The sequence below is a fragment of the Nomascus leucogenys genome, chromosome 16 (genome assembly GCF_006542625.1).
Source record: "Nomascus leucogenys isolate Asia chromosome 16, Asia_NLE_v1, whole genome shotgun sequence".
Taxonomy (NCBI): domain Eukaryota; kingdom Metazoa; phylum Chordata; class Mammalia; order Primates; family Hylobatidae; genus Nomascus; species Nomascus leucogenys.
Window position 1 is genome coordinate 47,378,001 of NC_044396.1, and position 22,629 is coordinate 47,400,629.

At 37.2% G+C, this 22,629-nt stretch overlaps 1 protein-coding gene across 1 annotated transcript in view; it reads right to left on the bottom strand.

Moving 5' to 3' along the window:
* Positions 1-22,629, bottom strand: part of TOX (thymocyte selection associated high mobility group box) — a 310,862-nt gene that overhangs the window by 121,157 nt on the left and 167,076 nt on the right. The window contains exon 3 of the mRNA XM_003256016.4: positions 9,645-9,887. Coding sequence (XP_003256064.2) covers positions 9,645-9,887 — 243 coding nt within the window. The remainder of the gene's footprint in view (positions 1-9,644; positions 9,888-22,629) is intronic.

Below are 22,629 nucleotides of genomic sequence, written 5' to 3' on the forward strand. Positions count from 1 at the left end.
ATTGTAATTAATTGTCAAATATATCAATTTAATAGTGGAATAGGTTAGAAATGATCAGTAGTAAGTTGATTAAGTATTAAGACTATAAAGTTAGATCTATGTTTAGGGCTCAAATTTGTTTAGTTATATTGAAAGCATTACAGCATTTTAGACCCCATGATAAATGACATTATACTTTCTATAAAACTGGAATATTTGTATTATTTTAGAAGACTAACAACTGCTTAGAAGTGTCAGCCCAAAAAGCAATAATAATTTTGTACCTGTCTGGGGAAAATATTACGGCTGGAGATAACTTTAAGTGGGAACAAATAGATTCATTCAGTCAGAAGTAGTTATTGAGCTCCTACTGTGGGCTGTATACTTATATAGAGCATTGTTACCAGCAATTTCTACATGGAGGTCTAGGCAATGAAACCAAGTAAGCTCTCAGGGATTCTAGGTCCTCTTTCCTGTAATGAGCTTATGAGGAAGAGAGAGAATGAGAAAAATGTTTTTCTCCATGGGGAGGGGAGTTAATGATGAGTGTTAGTGCTGAATGGTGAAGGAAGAAAGAGAAAGCAATTCTTGATACATGAAGCACCAGCATGATTATTCAAGGTAAGAGAGTGAGGACAGAACATTTGCCAGACCTGAAATGAGGAGCACAGAGCTCAGTTCCAGAAGAAGCACTGGAGGAAGGACCACCCACAAGAAGCCCCATCCATACCCCCACACATGCCTGGACAGATCCTCCAGGTATATAACTGCTATCCAGAACAGGCCTGTTTTCATTTATTGTTTATTCCTTCTTTCCAGTCCTATGTCTTCTTTATCCAGGTTCTGTGCTGCTTTCCCCAAACTGCCCCCTCAGCACATTAGGAAACATTCTACTTACAATTTTGAAGTTATAACTAATGACTGAAAGCTCATGGCTAGGATCTGGAAATTCTTACTTATGGGCGTACTTAGAATCCCTTTGTCCAAAGACAATTATTCACATATAAACTACAATAAATTTTTTTATTCATCTTTGTTTGCTCAATAATTGATACCCAGGCAGGAAAAAAAGACGCCTTGAAGAGCAATACCACAATAGCCTTTTCAGATGTTTGCCTTTAGGACATGAAATAAGCTACACAAATACAAGATGGGAAACTGCTGGCTAGAAACCAAGACAGCAAGAGTCACACACTGTAGGAGGGATCAATGAATCAGCAATTAAACATATCAGCAATCGATGATGCTATTAAGGACCCTATCATAAAACATCCAGGTAGAGGCAGAGAATAATTTGAAAAAAATCAGAAATTAATCTGCAATCTCAGGTTCCAGAGCTCTGCCATCCATTGTGGTCAACATTCCTTAAAATCACAAATGTCAAAAAAAAAAAAAGAGCTAATTTGATTTAAAAGTTGAAAAATAATGACCTTTGAGGAAAGGTTAAAGGAATTGGGGTGATTTGGGCCAGGTAAAACACAACTGCAAGATTGACTTAATAAATGTCAAATATTTGAAATCAACTGTTCTCCAAGCGTTCAGATGGCTGAGGCAGACAAAATAGGCTAAAATTGCCTATTTGGTAAGTAAGAGATTTTGGTTTAACTTTAATAAGGAAATTCCTGGAAGGAATCTAAATCTCTTACTGCAATTTAACTTAATATTACAAGGTTAATTAAACACAAACAGGCTACCAAGGAAAGTTATGAAATCTTGGCTCTTAGAAAACCACATATCTCAAATGGTTTAGGTTTACTCCTGCCTAGACTTAAGAGACTGGGTTAAGTAGGTCCCAGAGTTTGCTTACAGCATATTGTATAACTGATGTTATACCTTTTTTTACTTCTTTCATGCATGGGTGAGGCACACATTTGTATGAACTCAAGGGTTGAGGAAAAAGTACAAGAACTCCTATATACCAAGTGAATCTTGAGTCTGATTACTTGGCTTAGCAAAGAAAAAGTGTTATTTTTAAATTGGCTCCTTTCCTGAATACTATTAAGGAGAACTCTAGTTTGGAATAATATTTTATTACAGCAATAAAAGATAGTCCCAAATCATTAACATAGTGAGTCCATCAAATTATATCAATACCACATTCAAAGTAGTCTGCTTTGTGCAAACAAAGGTCTTAAGTAGATCTTAACAATTAACTACCAACAACACCTATTTTTGGCCTTATTAAGAATTTGTCCAAAAAGAAAAAACCCAACCAACCCACATATTTATTGTATTTGGTCAAAACTAAGAACAAAAAAACCAGCCCATTTCTTCACAGTATTAAAGTGGTTAAACGCATTGTTCTTGTGTTCTGCGATATTCAAAACAGGACAATTTGTGAAAAAAAAAAAAAACCAAACAGGCTGTAATTGCTAAACATTTGATGAATTGTGGCATAATTCTAAATAATTGTTCTTCATCATTTTTCTTCTGTCAAAGTGGCAAAATTATTTTTTATGGCTTATTTTCCTTTTTGTTTAAAGAAAGAAACAAGCTGCTGTGACATCCATTCCATTTTAAACAAACACTTCTATTATTCCATCATTAAATGGGCTGACATCATAAGCTCCTCCGTGTTCTGAAAGATGCTTAGCTCTAGTCCATGGTTACATACTTTATGCATTACATGAAATAAAATACCTCAAGATTTGGAAAATATTTATTTTAAAAACAGCAATCAAATTGTCTGTAATCACATTTTCTACTTGGCTTTGAAAGCTGCATTATTCAATATGCCAGTGGTCTTTTCCATAATGGCAACATATTGGAAATTCATGCTGCTCTAATACATCTGAATTCCTTGATGTGCGGCACTCCCTATAGGCCTGGAGGAACACTTCTGCTTCAGTTTCATGAGTCCTGTATACCACCTATGAAAGCGATGGTTGTCAAAACAGTTGCACAGTGGCCTTTGAATGCAAAGTGTACCATGACTGAATGCTAAAAATGACAATAAATCTGAGTATATACATTATGCTTGCTTTTGTTCGTTGGAAAAAGAAGGCATTTGGGAAATAAACCCCCCAATTTTATTGCCTTTTAACATCTTTTTTTCCATTTCAAACTCCAGAACTGGAAATTTGACACATTCAAAGAAATTGAAATCGCCTTTGTTGCTTTCCTCATTGTAAATTTTCTATAATGTGTCATTAGGAAGCACACTCCACAAAAAGCCCAGGTTCTAAATGAATCCTTTCTTCGAGGCCATTCTAAAACTTTGCACGGTTTTTCTTTGTATGAAAGAGCTTCTGTTGACTGCACAAAGAACAAGCAATCACCACATATAGGCCAGGCTGAGAGTCTGGGATGACTTTATACAAGGTTGCATTTTCCCGTTCACCAATCCATGATTAAGCCCAGCGGTTAATATACCAAAGTGGGGAGAAACAGAAGAGAGGCTCTTGATTTCAGTTTGGAGAAATCAAAGGATTTTTCTTCAGCCATGAATACTTAATATGGGCATTTTCTTATTCTACCTTTCTGCTAAAATAGTTCTGTAGTTTCCTTTTAACATGAAAACACTATCCATCCACACAAAGCAATATCCCTTTTTTTTTTAATGGCCGGATTACATTTTCCAGTCAAAAGAAATCTATCCAGTAGGTTCTTATAACTGATTAAACTTTGAAGGGGGGTTTGGGGTGCAGTTAAAACACTGAGACAGCCAAAGCCATGGCAAGAAAAATTACTAAGTAACTAAAATGACAAACCCAGTGAGTCTCAAAGTCTAGATCAAAGTTGTGTGGTTGACAGAAAACAAATTACAGGAAAATGCTAGTCCTGAGAAGGATCATGGAGATCAACTAGTTTCGGGGCTTTCCATCTTTTTGGGGGCAGAACATTTGTTCAAGGGAACTTTTATAAGAAATGCAAATAAAAATAAAAGCAACACTGTTCCCTCTAACTCCTGCGCCCCACCCCCAACACCACTCCCAACAAGCTCAGTGTGGATTCAGTCTTCTATAGATCTACTCCAGCCCTGCTGGTAAGAGGGTTCAGTGACTTGCCCATGATTGACAAGCTTATCCATGGCTCTCATTTCAATGCTTTTCTAACCAGACTCCACTCTCTGAGAAGTGCACACAAATCAATTACTCACTATCAAAATAACTCAGAGGAATGTTGAGAAAAATGGAACTCTTGCATATTGGGTCATGAATGACTGTTTAACTTGGACCTAGAGAATCAGAACTAATTGGCACTTATTTGACAGTTACATACTTACAGAAATTCTACCCTGTTTTATAGCCTGTCTTAGAAAAGAGGGACTTCAGGAAAATGGAAGCTTTTTCAAAGTGCCAGAAATTTAACTAGTTGCAGGAATCCCTACTAACAATAAAATGGCACAGAAAAGAAAATGCAAAAAAGTGGTAGGAAATTTGAGAAAAACTTTCACCCTATGTATGCTGCACCCCAATATGTCTATGATAAATTCCAGAAGGCAATATAGATATCTACCTTGGATACCTTTTTATCAGAAAGAGGTTCCCATTGAATATATCTAGCCAGACATTACAGATATTAGCTACTTTAATATTTACAACATGATGAGATTAAACAAATGAAACTGAGGCACAAAAAGTTACTCACGGTCACACAGCTGGTACGCAGGAGTGCCAGGATTTGAATTGACGTACTCTGGCCCAAAGGCATCATTTTGAATCACAACGATAAATAAAGACACCCAGTAAAAGGTAAATACTCCTTTGGTTAATAGTAGGCTTACTGCAGTCTTTTTTGACAGATGTGAAGATTCAGGATGAAAGTATAAATAACTCTTTCGGAAAGTCTTCCTTCCCATGCATTTTAACTTCTCCAAAAGAGTCATACAGGCTTGCTTTTCTAATTTTATTTAACCAACACTTATATAATGCTTCCTATGTGCCAGCTACTGGTCTGAGTAATCTCAAATATTTCCTTAACCCCGTGAGGTAAGGCCTAGTATTATCATCTCCATTTTCCTGATAAGGAAGCTGGAGTATTTACTGGCTAAGCCATTAAGTCACTTAACCACTTTGAACTTTCATTTTCCATTTGTAAAACTGGGATACTAGTTCCTCATTCAGACACTGATTTTTAATTATGGACTAAATTGTTGATGTCTAATATATTAGGCATTAGTAGGAAATGCTTATAAATGGCGAAACTGTATCACTTATGTTGCCAGTGGAGATGAGAAACAGAGGTAGATACAAGAGAATATATCTAAAAACAAAATTTCAGTAAATGATATATATTATAATAATTGATATATAAGTAACATATCTATAATATCTCATAATGCATATATAAAACATCACAATAACATCTAAAATCTATACAATATCTAAATATATACAATAAATAATATACAAGAACTTAAGTATTTTTCACTTCCTTGATCCATTCGAATACTAAAATGTCATCATGTGAGAATACTAATACAAAGATACAATCACAATACTAACAGCAAAAGGCTCAGCTTTGATCACATTCAAGAGCTTTTAGAAAATATAGTTAGAGAAAGTTGATCCTACACATAAATTTTCCCAGGATGGCTTCTACTCATAGGATTTTTAAATTCACAGCAAAATCAATATTTAGAATCTACAACTGTTAGCTTTTATTAGTTGTTCTCATATTGTAGGTGACCTTGAAAGAAAATCTTGGAAGGGGCACTGTCATTTCGAGGTGGGCAACATTTAAAATCTCGTATCTGTAGACATTGTTTTCCTGCCTAATGGGCACTGATGACGTAAACTGTCCCTACACATAAACATATTTCAACAATTGGCAAACCAGTCCATAGTTCAGTTGTTAAATTTTGTGATCATATTAGCCATGAGCAAACTTGCTAGCAAAGAGTTTTAGTAACTTTTTACAAGAAAGTGTGATGAGCAAATTTAATATTCCAAGTTTCTTTCAAAGAAAATAATTCCTTCATGCTTTTAAAATGTAAAATATGAAAAGACAAAATGTTGTTCATCTTTAGATCCATAAATATTTGTGGATGCAAAAATGGCTTAATGGCACGCCACACTGCTCTAGTTCCTCGGCACCTCTTACCTACACTGGGATAACAGGCCCCAGCCGCTTTCCATAACCCCAGTCTCTTACTGCTGCTATCTGCACAGGGTCCTGTTGCCAGAAGGATTTTCCTACAACACTGCTTTCATAATACTTTTGCCCTTGAGTAAAAACCACCAGCGATTGCTTATAACCTGTCCTAACATGCCCAAGTTCTTTAACTGGTTTTTGAAGGTTTTGGTCAAATCTCTCATTTCAAAATACCCAATCTGATTTTTGAACACTCTCCAACATGCCTTTTCTTTCCTCTTGGTTTATCCAAATCAAAGCCCTCCTTCAAGCCATGACTGTTGTCCTACCTTTTCTACCAAGTTTTATACCCAAACCAGAGTATTAAACTCTTTGAACTAAGAGTTCCTACTAAGTTCCTGGCCAGCACATCTGAGTTGGGCACTCTCTTGGTCTCTAATTGCCCCACCCCATGTTTCTAATTGTTTCATAACTACTTATGTTTTCACTGTCCAGAAGGACAGTAGCTAGGTCTTATCAATCATTTGAGCCTTTTCAAACATTGAGGCCATGGTAAGCATTCAAAATATATACACTGAGGAATGGCATTCTAGTCGTGTGAGAGCTCAAAACAAGAACTGAAGAGGCTCTTTGTTTCTCACAGGAATTAGTAGACAAAAGATAGCTCCTGATTCTTCCAACTTTATTAGATTTCTATTGCAACTTTATAGTGTATCAGACTCTGGCTTCTGGAATCCAGCCAGAGATCCCCAAGCCTTGAGAAACAGAAACAACAAATTTAATCTCCAAATCTTCTTTCTCTGAGACCATACTGGCTTGGAAAAAATGGGCTTAATATAGAGTTAATGCTAGAATCAACGTCATTAACTAGACCTATACTGTCTAACACAGTAGCTGCTGGATGAATGTGGCTACTTAAATGTAAAGTAATTAAAATAAAATAAAATGAAAAATTGGTCCCTCAGTCTCACTGGCCACATTTAATAGCCAGTGACTACTGCTGTTGGACAGCACAGATTATAGAAGAGCTCCATCATCACACCACATCCCACTGGGAAGTGCTGAATCCCTACCCACCGTCTCACCAACACAGGCATTTGTTGGAGTCGCTTTTTGCTTGCAGCATTAAAGGCTAGGACCGGTGCTGTGAGGAGGCACAGTAGACGTGCAGCTCCAGAATGTAGCTTGAGGGGTATTGGGAAGGCTTGCCACCCTATGAAAATCCCGAACAGGCTCACCTTCAAGAACTAGAATGGCAAATCAGAGCTTCATTCCTTTATCTTAGGCCAAATAGGGGATTTGTTTCCCCTATACCCTGCAAGTGTTGAAAGTTCCTAGGGAAACATCATGTTGAGGCCAAATTATCAAAGTCCAGTTTTTGACAGTAGGTTGGTGGGCAGAGAGCATAAGGAAATTTTATGAACAAAAAGAAGCTCCCGATAGGGAAAGAGGAAGGGACAGTGGGAACGGACATGAAAATGGCCTATCCTGTGGCTGTGACTGAGTCCAGTCCCAAATGTGCCATTTGAGGATGGCACGACTGCCATGGGCAGCAAATCTGGAAAAAATCTCGGAGCCACAGTTACTGACATTGCATAAGCATTTCTTTAAGAGTGATGTCTCTTAAAGGTGTATTGAGATGGATGTAGAAATGCTAAGGAGGGTAAATTTGTTACTAGAAAGGAGGTAAATTTTATAAAGGAAAAAGACTTGAACTATATAATCGAATATCTCATTATCCTTCCTATGGCCCCAATCTCACTCCTACCATGGGGAATAAGCCTAGAGAACAAAACTGGCATTTTCCATGTATACTGAACGCCCCCTTCTTCTCCTTTCTAGGGAACAGGGGTCCCTAAAGAGGCATGACCTGAATGCCTTCTTTGGCTCATGAATTGGGTCTGAAGGCTTAGTCCCAAAGAGAAATAGGTGATTTTTCAAGGTGACTATACTGAAATACATTTTTCAGCTTTACACATTTAGCATGTTAAAAAAATCCATTTTCTATTTATGGAGTCATACTTAATACTCATAAGCTAAATCTACACAAGTGGAATATAATCTAAAAACCTGAGTGATGGTGCTGCCAATGAGTTCTCCCTTCTTGGCTGCCCAGATGGCTGCCAGATTTTAGGAAAATTCTATACACCATTGTGTATTAGGCAGTAGGCTCTGGGTTTCATTCTCTAAAGAAACTACTTTGGAGTTTCTTTTGACTCTACTTTTATCCCACCCTTATGTTCATGATTAACAGAAAAGTCCTCCTGCAAAATCACTCAAGTTAGAGATATATCCCCCAACGATTTAGATAAGGTGATAATATGAAATGATTTTTTAATCAGAAACAACATAATATTGGCAAGTTAATCAATTTATTCATTGTGAAAATGACAGTACTGTTCAGTGACTCATGAAAATGACAAGAGAGTTAGTTGAACTGTTAAGTGACGAACAATGAAAACCAAAAAGTGCTAATTAAAAGTCACTGTTAACCTGGGAGGGTTTTATGACATGGTCTAAAGCTCTCTCCTTGGCCATCTACTACTGGTATTTTTTTCCACTATTGGGGTATAGACAGAGAAATTATTAAGTTTCAGATGACATAAAAATCAGAAGGAAAGATTTTATAATAAGCCAGTGTTTCTCAAGTATGGGATGCTTGTAAAAAATACAAACCACTGGACTCCCTGGGTAGAGCCTGAGAATTTGATTTTTTGCTAGTTTGCTGGTTGATACACATTTCTATTAAATTTGAAAAATTAATGGGAATTCACAGTGTTGTCATTATAAATTGTTAGACAACAGGTCCAGTAGACTGCAATACTTTAATGGAGATAAATTTTGATCACCAGAATTATACCTCCAAAATAAAACTGAAAATTGTTTTCTTACCTTCCTATGGTATACATTTGTGGAAACTGAGAGCCGAAAATAGGAAGGAAAATCAAGGTTAACAGCAGCTGCAGTTCAGAAGATGTGGGGATCTCCCTTTTGGGGAGGAATCCTCCACTGGATGAAAGGTGGCATCTTTCAAGATGACTTTTTCTCTGAAAGCTGGTAAGCTGGTTTGACTCTATGACAGCACATTCAGTGTCAAGCAATATTTAGTACTTTGGGACATAAATATGAGTGACTGCACAAGTAATTAATTGATTTTACCTTGACTTAAATATAAAATAGAACATTGCTTTAGAAATGTGTATGATTTATTGATTTATTTATTTTATTTATTTATTTATTTATTTTTTATTTATTTTTTATTTTTTGAGACAGAGTCTCGCTCTGTCGCCCAGGCTGGAGTGCAGTGGCGCGACCTCAGCTCACTGCAAGCTCCGCCCCCCGGGTTCACGCCATTCTCCTGCCTCAGCCTCCGGAGTAGCTGGGACTACAGGCGCCCGCCACCGCGCCTGGAGAATTTTTTGTATTTTTAGCAGAGACGGGGTTTCACCGTGTTAGCCAGGATAGTCTCGATCTCCTGACCTCGTGATCCACCCGCCTCAATAACTGTCTCCATAGCTAGAAACAGTTTCAGAATGCTATTATCACAATGCCAGGCCCCTGCATGAACTTGGTCCTTGTCCTTATGGTATCCCTCAGCCCCCACCACAAACAGGTAAGCAGATTCTTACCACAGAAATGGAATTAGAAAGCAGTGTTCCATCCTGGCCCAGCATATTGGAGACTGTGATTTCAGGGAGGTCCATGTTTTGTGGATGAAATGGTAGCAGGCCATTATGGTTCATGGGGTGACACAGAGAATGGTAACCAGACTCAACTTCATTCAGGTGCACCAGCGAGTGGTCTGGGAGGGAAGGAGGAGTAATTGGTGGAATGTTGAAGTCTTCACTTTCCAGGCTTGGACCAGGGTAGGACTGTGAAAAGACAAAAGTGACATTGTTGCAAATTATCATCTTCTTGCTCTTCATCATCATATCAAACACACTTGACCCTTTAGATATCATTACAAGCAGCATATGGATTTGGCAAAGACGTTTCAAACTTTCAGATTATCCTGCTGCCATTTTCATGCATTTCCATTATGCATGAAAGAAAATTGCCTCAAAGGCAGATCCACTTCTGGTATAAAGACTACTTCCATTAGGTGGTTTTATTTTTCCAAAAAGCTGAACTCAAACAGATTTCAAAGTTCCCATTAAAATTTTTCAGAGTTTTAATCTAGCTGAATACCTTTTTCATGGGAATTGTACGGAAGGAAGGCAATTTATAAAATTAATGTTTGATCAAACATGTTTCACAGGGCTCCCTACCGCTCAGATCATGGGATGTAATAAAGATGAATTCCAGAAGTTCTGGGCAATTGCTTTTGGGTTTTGAAAGGCTACCTGCTCACAACTGACAAAAGAAAACGTCTTAGAAAAGAAGCGACTTAAGCATGCTGCATAAAAGTGTAGTTCCACTGAAAGTTTGATATATGAAGAAAATGCCATTAAGAGCTATTTTTATCACAAAGATCTTATCATCAAAATCAAAGTGAAGATGACTTTTATGATTTCCAATAAGATTTACTTGATTTCCCCCTAAGAGCTGACAAATAATATTGCAAATATTTAAATTCAGTTCTGTCCATTTTGAAAGGCAAAATAGTACTAATATTATTGTAATACTAATTCTGGGATAAAAGCCAGCAGTAAAATAAATAGCATTAACATATGTGGGTTTTTTTTTCTTTTACAAACTAGCATTAGATAAAATAGAAAGGGAGGGAGGGGAACAGGAAGGAAGGATTATATGAGGACGCGCCTGTTTAAAATGGAATGTGGTAAATGTTGAAAAATACATGGAAGAAATAAAAATCAAACATTGTTACCAATTAATATTAAATACACAGTGATATAGAGCAGTCCTTCATAGAACAGGTGTCACAGTATGAAAGGAAATGTTTCGGTCCAGATAATTCTTGCAAGCTTATCTTTCAAATTAAGAGCGAGCCTTCATAATGTTTCGGTGTATGGGTAACAAGGATTCCCTTGTCTAACAGCCCAGCGCCTACTCAAGTGTGCAAGATTTGAAACGAGCAGGCAAGGGTGAGAGCCAAATAAAGTAGTGTAAGGTATTCATATGGTGTCCAGCCAATAAGCGTCATGCTCCTGTGTCCAAGTGCCTGGGATTATTTTTTCCAGATGGCGTCTATTTGTCTAACGGAAAGAAAATCTTCAAGTTTCACTTTCTAAATGTTGTACAAGTTTTGATATATTTATTTAGGTGCCATCAGAAGACAAGATTAAATGAAGAGCTACTTGGAACATCTGGAATTTAGACCTGGTCACAGAGCAGCACATGTAGGTTAGAGACAGGGGGTGTATGAAGGGAAAAATTTGACTCTTATATGCAGATAATTTTTCTTAAATATCTAAAGTTCTGCTAAAAAAATCCCACCAGCTCTAGAAGTTCAATCACTTGTACCAAATTCTCCTGTTAACAATATGTATCCTATGTGAAAAATATGTATGTGCTGTGTCAAAATCACAAGTTTGATGAAATTCTCACTCGTCTGATATATTTTAGACCCTTACAGATCTAAGCCATTGGTTCCTTGTACAAGTATGCATATAAGCATAAAAGATGCCTAATGGGGAGGTGGGAGAGATGTCTATTTCATATTAAAGCCCTGTACCAAGGTCTTTGACTACGTTGCCTCCATTTAATCATTACAGTAATCCATTGTTAGCTATTATTACCCCCAGTTTCCTGAAGAGAAAATTGAGACTCAGAAATTAAATAACTTGTCCAAGTTCACTCAGCTTGGAAAACATCAACTCAATACACATGAGGGATAAATATATCATAAAAGATGGCATTTTTATTGCCATGCTATTTATAAAGTAGTTTAATTGCTACTATCTTATTAGGTTGAATGATACAAAATTGCCAACACCCAACTGTTTTTGATAAACAAAATTTCATAATTTAAGTAATAGTATTAGCATTAATATCAGGCCTTTCCTTTCCCAAATTCCACCCCGTTGCCCACCCACTGAAATTATATGAACATAGATTTCATAATTTGTCTCTCTGTCAACAGTGCAAATGCTGAATTGTTGACATCTATCTTTTAAGAAGTTAATTAGTGCCTGTTTGAAACTCTCCTGGCGGGGCACGGTGGCTCACACCTGTAATCCTAGCACTTTGGGAGGCTGAGGTGGGCAGATCACTTGAGGTCAGGAGTTTGAGACCAGCCTGGTCAATATGGTGAAACCCCATCTCTATTAAAAATACAAAAATTAGCTGGGTGTGGTGGCGCATGCCTGTAGTCTCAGCTATTTGAGAGGCTGAGGCAGGAGAATTACTTGAACCCAGGAGGCAGAGGTTGCGGTGAGCTGAGAGCGTGCCAAGACACTCCAGCCTGGGGTGACAGAGCAAGACTCTGTCTCAAAAAAAAATAAAAAAATAAAAAAATAAAGAGAGAAAGAAATTCTCCTGAATAAGTCACAACTAATGCCAGCAATAAAGGAGAAAGATGTTTTTAATTTTAGGAATGCCATTAAATCTCTGAAAATACTAAGGGATATTCCACCTATAGTAGACCACCACTTTACATTCTAGGGTTTCTTCAGTAGTTAATTCTTAATTTGTGGTGTTTAAAAGAAGGTTTAATTGGTGTCACTTTACATTCAGTGATAACAATTGTATTGCAATTGAGTTAAGCGACATGGTTTTTTTCATGTAATTACACATTAATGTATTTAATTCAGACAATTATACACCAAAACCACAGATTCCACAACTTAACTGGTAATAGGCAGTTATGTGGATCGAGAATCTTAACTACTAAGGTTACTTAGTAGTTTCTGTTCTTTATATTAGAAGTCATGATATGCTTATTTGCCATGAGCCTATTACAGTGTAATAGATGCCATATAAAAGTATAGTGGTAACTGTATAAATGCCAAAATGTCCCAGAACTTAGAACAAGTTCAATGCCGGGCTAATTACTTATTATTTTTTAATGTGGAAATGAATTTGCTAATTCTTCGTCATTGGTTTCTATGACATGAGAGCTTTATTTTGATTTTTAAAAACTTAATAAACATACATTTAACTTAACAATAGTTTTATAATTTAGACAATTTGCAGTTTTGGGGGATGTTTTACAATAGAATATGATTCAATATTTTCCCTATTCCCCATTAGGCTGCCTAAATAGAATTAGTGTTCAGTGTTTGTTAAATGAAAAAATAAATGAATCACTGAGTGAATGCATGTGTGCATGAATAAATGAATGCTAAAATGACTCTTTAAAAGCACAAAGTTTGTGAATATACACTATTATTCCTGGGTTTGAGTAAATATCTTTTATTGTCAAGACATTGCACAGGCCAGTTACCTACATGGTATGTAACAATCTCACAGAATATCAGGAGGCCAAAAATATCCTGTTAGGGGAGTAGAGGCTTGAGCAGCTTCAGGAAGGCTGGGCAGAGCAGTCTGTATCCCTGATATAGTTTGGATGTCTGTCCCCTCCACATCTCATGTTGAAATTGATCCTCAGTGTTGGAGGTGGGGCCCGATGAGAGGTGTTTGGTAATGCCATTCATGAATGGCTTGGTGCCCTCCTCACCAAGTAACGAGTGAGTTCTTGCTTGCTCACACAGATCCAATTGTTAAAAAGAGCCTGGTGCCTCCTCCCATCTCTCTTGCTCCTTCTCTCACCATGCAACACACCTGCTCCCCCTTCACCTTCCACCACCAGTAAAAGTTTCCTGAAGCCTCACCAGAAGCTGAGCAGATGCTGGTGCAATGCTTGTACAGCCCGCAGAACTGTGAGCCACCTAAACATCTTTTCTTTGTAAATTACCCAGTCTCAGGTATTCCTTTATTACAATGCAAAAGTGACCAACAAAATTCCTCTCTGACTGCTGCTCTGATCCCCTGAAGTGACTGGTACCTACTATCCCATAGTGACACACAGATTTCGGAGGATTCGTAAAGGAGAGTTTGTGGCCCCCTGGCTCTCAGAAGCTGTGGAGCCTAACCCCCATGGCAGGCAGGACATCAGGGCCCCTTGGGTGACTGCTGGGGCATGCGAAGGAAGTCACAGCAGCAGTTCTGATGCCCATGCCTGGCCACAAGAGAAGGCCTGATTAGACCACAAGAAGGTATATGAGTGATGAGATCAGGGGCTGAATTGTCAGAGAAGGCTTATGTGAAGGCCATCCCTGGGTGATACAGGGGACCTGGTGCTCATGTCCACTTATTCTGGCAGGGTCCTTTTCTGACTTGGGCTTATTTTCCTCCCTCAAGACTCAGTGAGGCCTGGAGTTTACAAATCATTCATTCTCCAACTCTCTTGGGAACAAAGATCACTTGGTCCTTTCCAAGATGATCCCCAGACGCCCAGGAGATAAGAGGACTACTTTTAAAAAAAATAAAACAAATTAGAGGCCACCAAGGAGTGAATCACATGTCCTCGGAAGTCCTATGTGGCTGGGTTCCAGTCTAGAATGCTGAGGGAGGCCAGGTATAGATTTTCAAAGGTGGTATCATCTTCTTCATCACATTTTATAGTGACATGTACCCATCCCAGTTCAGGGACTGGAACCTGAACAGCAGCATGAACAATGCGAGCTCCCTCTTCCCCAACCAATGCTGAAAGTCAGCAATGACCATCTTACACAAATGGAGAAAAAGTATATAGGGACTACAGGGTGAAAATCAGGCCAACACTTTTAATTTTATCTTGAATCTTCACCATATTAACTCAAGGTAAATTGGAAACATATTAGCATACAAAGTGATTTGTTCTAAACCGGAGCCAGTCTAAATGATGCACATGATTCAAAGAACTCAAAATTATATTACTGTTACTTAACCAGCTTCTCCCTGATCTTAAGCTACTCCCTGGTTCGAGACACAAGAGGGTCGCGAGGTGTTGCTGGTGCTGAGCTATGCAACAGGACTCCTGTGTTCCAGCGCAAGAGGCACTGTGCACCACTGCGGGTAGGAAGCACGATCCCAGTGCCACTGAATGTGGGTTAGAGTGGAGTGAACTACCATGAGGCATGGTTAATTCTGGAAAATAGATGAACTTTTCAAGCCCACAGGGGACTGTTGGGAGCATTAAAGTAGTAATTTCAAAATACTGCCAACCCCAAGAGTATTTCTATGGTTCTATAATAGAGAGTTAATGACTATTTCAAGTCATTCTCTTAAAACCTTAAAATTTGGTAATCGCACATTTAGCTTATAAAGTGCTACATCTTTCTCTGATGAGAAGGAGACAGATGTTGGACTAGGCGAGAATACGTGTGACTTCTTTAGTGACTGTTAAGAACGGCCACTGTGTGTGTTGCCAAGAATTGAGGCTTTGAAGCCCAATGGACAAGGTCTGCTTCCAGGTCCTTTAAACCATATATTAATTTGGGTTCTGCAGCAAGCTTAAAAACCATGGGGTTCTTATAAGCATTAAAAACAAAAATATATGTAAAAAGCCTAATAATATGTGTTTGTCAGATACAAAGTTCTGGATAAACAATGGCTTTACATAGCTACGGTTACTGTTAAATGGATTTATACATGCCATGGGTTGGGTCATGTCCAAGAAAACAAACAACTGTAGACAGTACAGAAGATTTAGATCCATTCTCCAGAATATCATTATAAAGGAATTTCAGTATATTTGCCATTGATTAGGCCTCATAGTGGAGAAAAGTGTAACCCCATTCATACCTAATGTATTTATTTATTTGCTCCCCATAAATAGCTAGGTTAAGGCTTCACCTTTATTCTAATGGAATTAAAGTGCACTTTTTAAGTTAAGGAATAAAAACATGGTGGGGAACAGGGTGGCAAAGGAAGTGGAAGGTGCCGAGAATTACTGCATGTGCAGAGACCCAACAACTTTGCTCCTTCAGGGAGCTCTGCTGGCAGGCCTGCAGCCCTGGCTGATCTGGCTCTCACAGTTCGACTCCTACCAACCCAACTAAAAGGCGAATGAATTTCTGAACCAGAATGTCACTGTCTAAATTTGTACAAAAGCTATACTTTCTAACATACTGGCTGTGTCCTTAGAAAAGCGATCTTCTCTGGGTGATTCGTGGCAAGGAGGTCAAATTGCTAATTAGAGGCTCACTTTTGAGACTATTAATGGAATCAAGAGACTGAGATTGGGAAAGTAATAGTGGATCCTTCTGATCTGCTTTGGTTTGATCTGCTTGGATGCCTTTTCAGCCATTTCACTAAAGCCAAAGTCCTTCCCTGAAGTCCAACCTTCCCAGCCTCCCATTTCAGTAGAAAAGGAAACTTCTCACCTGATTCTGGAAGATCTCATTTCCCCTGTCTGTTTAATGACATACTCACATTCCTTTTTAATCATACTGCTTTACATGTTCCATGATCTGAGTATCCTGTTTACATTATTTTCTCCTTCTGCAATCCACATTTCCTTTTGCTACAGCCAGTTCCTATATTCTTATTCTATATGACAACATCTGGAAATGGAATGTTAATTATGCTGACTTTTCTTTTGACTACAGAGAATTCATGTTTTCATACGGCCCAGAGATAGTGTTAATATATGCTAACCAGGAATAAATAATGGGAAATCTCTTTTAAACGTTGCCTTTTCTTCTCTTTTCAAAATCTAGTTTCTCTACCAGAGAGGCATTATATTTGTGGGTCTCTGTCCACATATTGCAATCATTATACAGAGCACTTTATCTTTGGTGACAAGAAGTCCCATAACTCAGAAGAATTCAAAAGATATCATCTTGTATGTATCTTTAAATTATGTGATGGATTCATGCAATCATGCATACACTAAAAATATGGCTATGGTTATAACTTTGTAAAATATGTTTCTTATATAGAACTGTATTTGAAAGATAAATAAATAGTACTGCCATCAAACATATACATAATGCACTAATTTTTAATCTGTAACATAATTCCTGAAACCTAAGGATAGAAGAATGCCAATGTTTAAACATGTTTCATCTTCTATTATTAAACATTCCTGTTGCATGATTCAGAGAACTGAAGGGAAAGCAAATTAAACTGAGAAGTTTATTAGAAAAATAATAAGCTTCTTCTGTTCATTTTTAGAAGTAAAGATATTACATGTAATGGTGATTTTTCCTGAAAGAGTTTAAACTGCGTCAACATAATCTCTGATTTCTTTTGAGAAGACCTTCAGGAGTAGGTATTTTTCAGATTCTTTTGTCTCTGCATGAACAAGGGTTGATAGCTTTGAGACTATAATGTATTACTGTGGAAAGCTTCGGTCTGTTACATAAATCATCTTAACGCTCAGCAAGAATTGTCCAACAGTGCCATTGATGTGCTCAAGCCAATGATCCTGCAAACAATTTTTTTGTCTTTCTTCACGCTTTAGACAATAGCAATAAATCATCTTCATTTAAAAACACACAATGTACTAATTTTTCATGCAACAGTTATCAAAATGAAATTTTTGGTAGAAAGTTGACATTTATTTGTGCTCATTAATTTTTTTAACTGGTTTAAATAAAAAGCAATGAGTGCCTCATCATTCGTTACAGAAGCATTGTCATATACCTACTATGTGTAAGCATCCTGCAAAGAGTGATCTGAGACACAAAGAACCGAAAGACACAGTTTGTGAAAAACATCAAAAGATATATCTCTCATTTTGTAAAGATTTAAAGAATCAGGCTTATTTGTTAAATTGCATAAGAAACACTGGCAAATTATAGGTGATATTAGATCTTCTTTTAGTTGCATTTATGGGTATTCGTTGATGTACATGTTTCAAAAATCATATAAATTTATAGAAATTCAATGTGTTGTCAGTCATAAACCTGGTTATCTTAAAATGTTATATATAATAAAAATAATTGAATATTTGTCCATTGTAAGCTTTCATCAGCTTTTCAACCATGCTATTCTAAGTTTTAGTCATGTAGCATTATTGTTTTTTATTCTTCTCTAAAAACATTTACAATCAGATTCATGAGAAAGACTCCAAGGTCTCTTCAATACAAATTTCAGATAATTTTAAGATCCATAGGCTACATAAAATTTCTAGAAATCTCATAAAGAATTTGATGGAGTCATGAAATGACTCAGAGTCTAGCAGAACAAAAGTTGATTATATGAGATTGAAAAACTGATCAAGATCAGGTTTTTATACTTTTATTTAAAATATTGTTGGTCCTTTACTCAAATGTTTTGTCTTCTAGATTTAAGAAAATTTTCTCTCTTCAGCTATATGTAATTTACAGCAATTTGGTAAAGTATAATTTTATAAACAAAGATAAAAATGTTTTATTACATTACTTAATTCCTCCAGAATTCAAAAACTGTGAGTGTTCTTATGTTATTTGCATAAATCCAATAAAAATCTCTGTATACTAGGAATAAAAAGACAGAGTTTGTTATAAAGATAGTGAATTAGAAGAGAGAAATGAGAACTTAGGCTCTCAATAAAGAGCAATATATTTGAAGTGTCAAACTAAGTGATATCAGAGTGTAAACAAAAAGAATTACTTGAAGCTGGGATGATCAAGGGATTGCTATAAGCAGATTTACACTGATATCAGGGCCTAAGGATCAGACACTTCTGCCAAGATGCGACAAGTGATCAGGGGAGGACCACACAACTGACAAATGAGCAAGTCCAGGCTACTGTCCAGGCTACTGTCCAGGCAATAGCAGGCAGGTTCAACAGCAAGGTCAGGCCTTCAACCTCTGAGATAATGTCAAGGGCAAGACTGGTCCCACCAGTCAAAGCAAACTTCAGGCTACTGGGCTCAATGCAGGCCTCTTCTGGAACTGGGGAGTAAGGTAAAATTTCACCTATGAAAAGCCAGTGTGCAAAGCCTGAGTGACACCAGAAAACGAGGTAAACTTGAACCTGCCCCAGAGAATGTCTGACATTGGCTCTTCCTGGGGCCTGGGCTGGGGGACCCTGAGGTCAGGGTTTGCCAGCTGAGGCTTTGAGGATTCAGGGATTACTGGAACCCCGGGCTAAGCACCTGAAGCAGCTCAAGTGAGAGTGGGGCAGGGTAGCCCTAATACTATCTGCCTCTCTCTCCACATACTTCCAGGAAAGTCCTTAGTGTTTACATGCAGGGCTTTCTCCTGCCATAATTCATTAATGATACCAGAATGGGGAAGGAATTTGTGTCCTCTCAGTATTGCTTGGGGGTCTACATAAGTCTCCAAGCAGTATTTTTAGGGGAAATTTTCATACCAGGCATTGTGCGTAGTTGTCATAAATAAGGGCCTCTCCTTTGGCTAAAAAAATCCCCAAGCTTCTGGAAAACAAATAATGTACTCCCCCTCCAAACCATAAACAAATCATTAGAGAGACCAGATTCAAGTGAAAGGAGCCACTTCTGAAAGTTAGTCAGGACATGTTTTTTAGTGCTAGGTCATCATTCCATATTCAATGTTTAAAGGGGTAACTGAAGTATTTAATTTCATCATTCAGCACATAATTTTATACATAATGCAATCTATATTTTTTTAGTCATCTAGACTTTTTCAATTCTCATATTGAGTTCGTACATTCTGAGATCCAGTTCTATATTTTTTGGCTTTATTTTATAAGTAACCCATGTTAACTAGCTTAAAAAAATTAGAAAATATACATAGGAAAAAAAATCGCCTTTAATCCAACCACTCAGGAGCAAAACATTAAAATGTGTGTCTTTCAAGATTCTTTTTAGTGCATATTTGCTAGTTTGTTTTGAGCTTTTGTTTTTGTTTTCCATAACAAAAGTCAGATAATTGAGCTCTGATTTTGGAGCTGGAAATGCTAAATACAGATCTCAGCTCATCCCTTAGTAGATGTATTTACTTAATTTCTCTAAGCCTCAGTTTCCAAAGCTATAAAATAGGGATGATGATAGTCTCCAATTCATTAAGGATATATCAGGATTAAATAAGATAAATGAGATAATGTAAAACTTTGAGTAATACACTGGTTCAAAGAAGCAATCAATAAATGTTAGCTATATTTTTATTATCACTTAATGTGATGACTTAAAATGGACTGTGAATAATTTTCCATGCCAATAAATATCATCAACATTAGTGTTTAAATGGTTGCATATTGAATTCATGTTCTTTCATTTATTCTATCAGTTCTCCATTTTGAACATTTAGGATGTTTCGGATTTTGCTGTTGCAAACTACACCATGACAAATAACTTAATCCACTTATTTCCTTAAGATAACATTCTACAGTTCTCTACTTATGCTCAAATGGAATCATAGAATGCTTGCTCAAGAAGAAACCTAAGAAATCGTCCCTGAACTTTGCATATGAGAAAAATGAGGTCCAGAGAGGTTAAATTATTTGCCTGCATTTATAGAACTAGTTGGGTAGATGAGAATCCCCCCAAAAATTAAATAGACATTTTTTACTGTTAACAATTGATTGCAATTTATTAGGTTTTAACATACTATTTTAAATCATGTGCAGCCAACCTTTGAGTTTTAATAAATTTTTATTTTTTAAAAGAAATGTGTTAAATTGATTTTTGCTTATGGCTAGGTTCTATTTGCTAAGCCATATGCAGGCAACCAGCATGGAGTTGAGCATTCAGTGTTGGGCTATTTCTATATGTATATAAGATATAAAATAAATATATATATTATATGTATATATTTCATATATACATATAATATATAATATACAATTATATGTATATATTTCATATATACATGTAATATATAATATACAATTATATGTATATATTTCATATATACATATAATATATAATATACAATTATATGTATATATTTCATATATGCATATAAAAATACATGCTGTATGTGTCTATTTATGGCCAATCATTTTTATTTTGTCTCTTGAGTAGAAATCAACAAATGCTGGGTGTAAACTCACATTCTGCATAAAGAAGCCAAATTAGCGGAGGACCAGAGCTAACAGAAAGCCTGTGCTCTTGGTTTGCCTCCTCAATCAAGGGGTCCAGAAAAGAGAAAAAGAAGCTCCCATTTCTACTCATCACATGCTGATATGGAATCCTACTCCCAGGGAAGAATTGTAAGGGCATCTCTCTAAATACTGGATGGCATCTCACTTGCTAGATCTTTCCTACAAAGAAAGCTTATGTTAAAGATAGGGATGTGGAAAAAAATAGTTAAAAAAATGAAGACAATTACCCCCAGTTTGACGACGATAAGAACCCTCGATGTTCAGTTCCCCAGAAGTGGGAATTCTAGGGAAGGGTGGAGGGAGGGTGAGATGTCTTCTGTGGAAAGACTTCCTGTAGTTTATCTTCTGGAGGGGAAAAGGAAGAGAACCAGGGTGGGAAAAGAGTCCTGGACTTGGACAAGAAAAGTAGTGGAGTGTGGAGGGAAAGGACTGGGCAGTGGTGGCACAGGCATGGCAAAAGCTGGCTGACAAGGGGAGGGAGGAATCACTGCTCTGCATCAAGGAATCTAGGGACAGCAAATATCCACCGTGTGATTGTTCAGCTTTTATATGTGCACAAGTATGAAAGTACTGCTTTGTAACTAAGAAATGGTAAAATATCCACGGTTTCATTTGACGTAAGCTAAGATTTCCCAGAGTATTCTCACACATGTAACACATTGCCGTTATCTCAATACTCTTTAGAATTGAAGTATGTCAACATTTTGTCCTTAAAGTTCTAAAATAAAATTAAGCCTAGCTGACCAAGGATGGAGTTTGACAGAAGCCTTAGACCTTCCAAGGTCAGAATCCTAGCTCTGATATTTACTATCTTTTTGAGGTCTGGTTAAGTCACTCTATCTCTCTAATCCTCACTGAATTGTTGTAAGGATCAAATGAAAAAATAAGTGCACAGATTTTGTTTAGTTCCTTGTCAGAAACAGGTAGCTTCCAACTGAGAGCTATTATTATTATAAATCTAATTATTTCAGGACACTGGGGCAGAAGGGTACTGACCTAAACTTCCAGGCAAGAAGAAGCTTCCTACTACTGAAATTTACCATCATCTTTCAAAGAAAGAAGTTTCATTGAGGTCAGAGCATAAGAAATAAAAAAAAAAAACAACTTTGCACCCATGGTACAGGGAAGTCCAGGCTTCCCTGAAGGCAATTTCTGTATATAGCTGCTGACCCGGTCTCACCTGGCATCCCTATTTTCCCCCGCTCCCATTTGCTCCAAGGTTACTCTCTTTGTGATTTTGGAGAATAACAACAAACAGTAGGCTTAGCTCTTCTTGAAGGAAGGCCTCTCCTGAAATGCTGGGAGGCCCAGTTGCAAACAGAAAAGCCTTCATTACTGGTCTCAAATCATGACCATCGGAACCCTTAGGAATTTCAGATCAGGCTATCACATTTGAATAATCTGATGCTGGGCCTTAGAAGTCACTTGTTTGGCTTCGCTACTGACAGCATCAATTATCCTAATTTAAGAACAGCAAAGGATGTAGGGAGAACATTTTCTAAGATAGCCACCAATTAATTTCAAATCATTAAGGTTATAGTTACATTTTTAAATACTCAAACTGTAAAATAATATAGATTAGAAAGAACACAGGAGAAAGAAAAAAATACAGATATGGATGAAGATTACACTAAAACCCTCTTTGTGTTTCTGGGAAGTCTAGCTAGGTCTGCTCCCAAACTGAGGAACTGAAACTGCAGAGGGAAACTTGG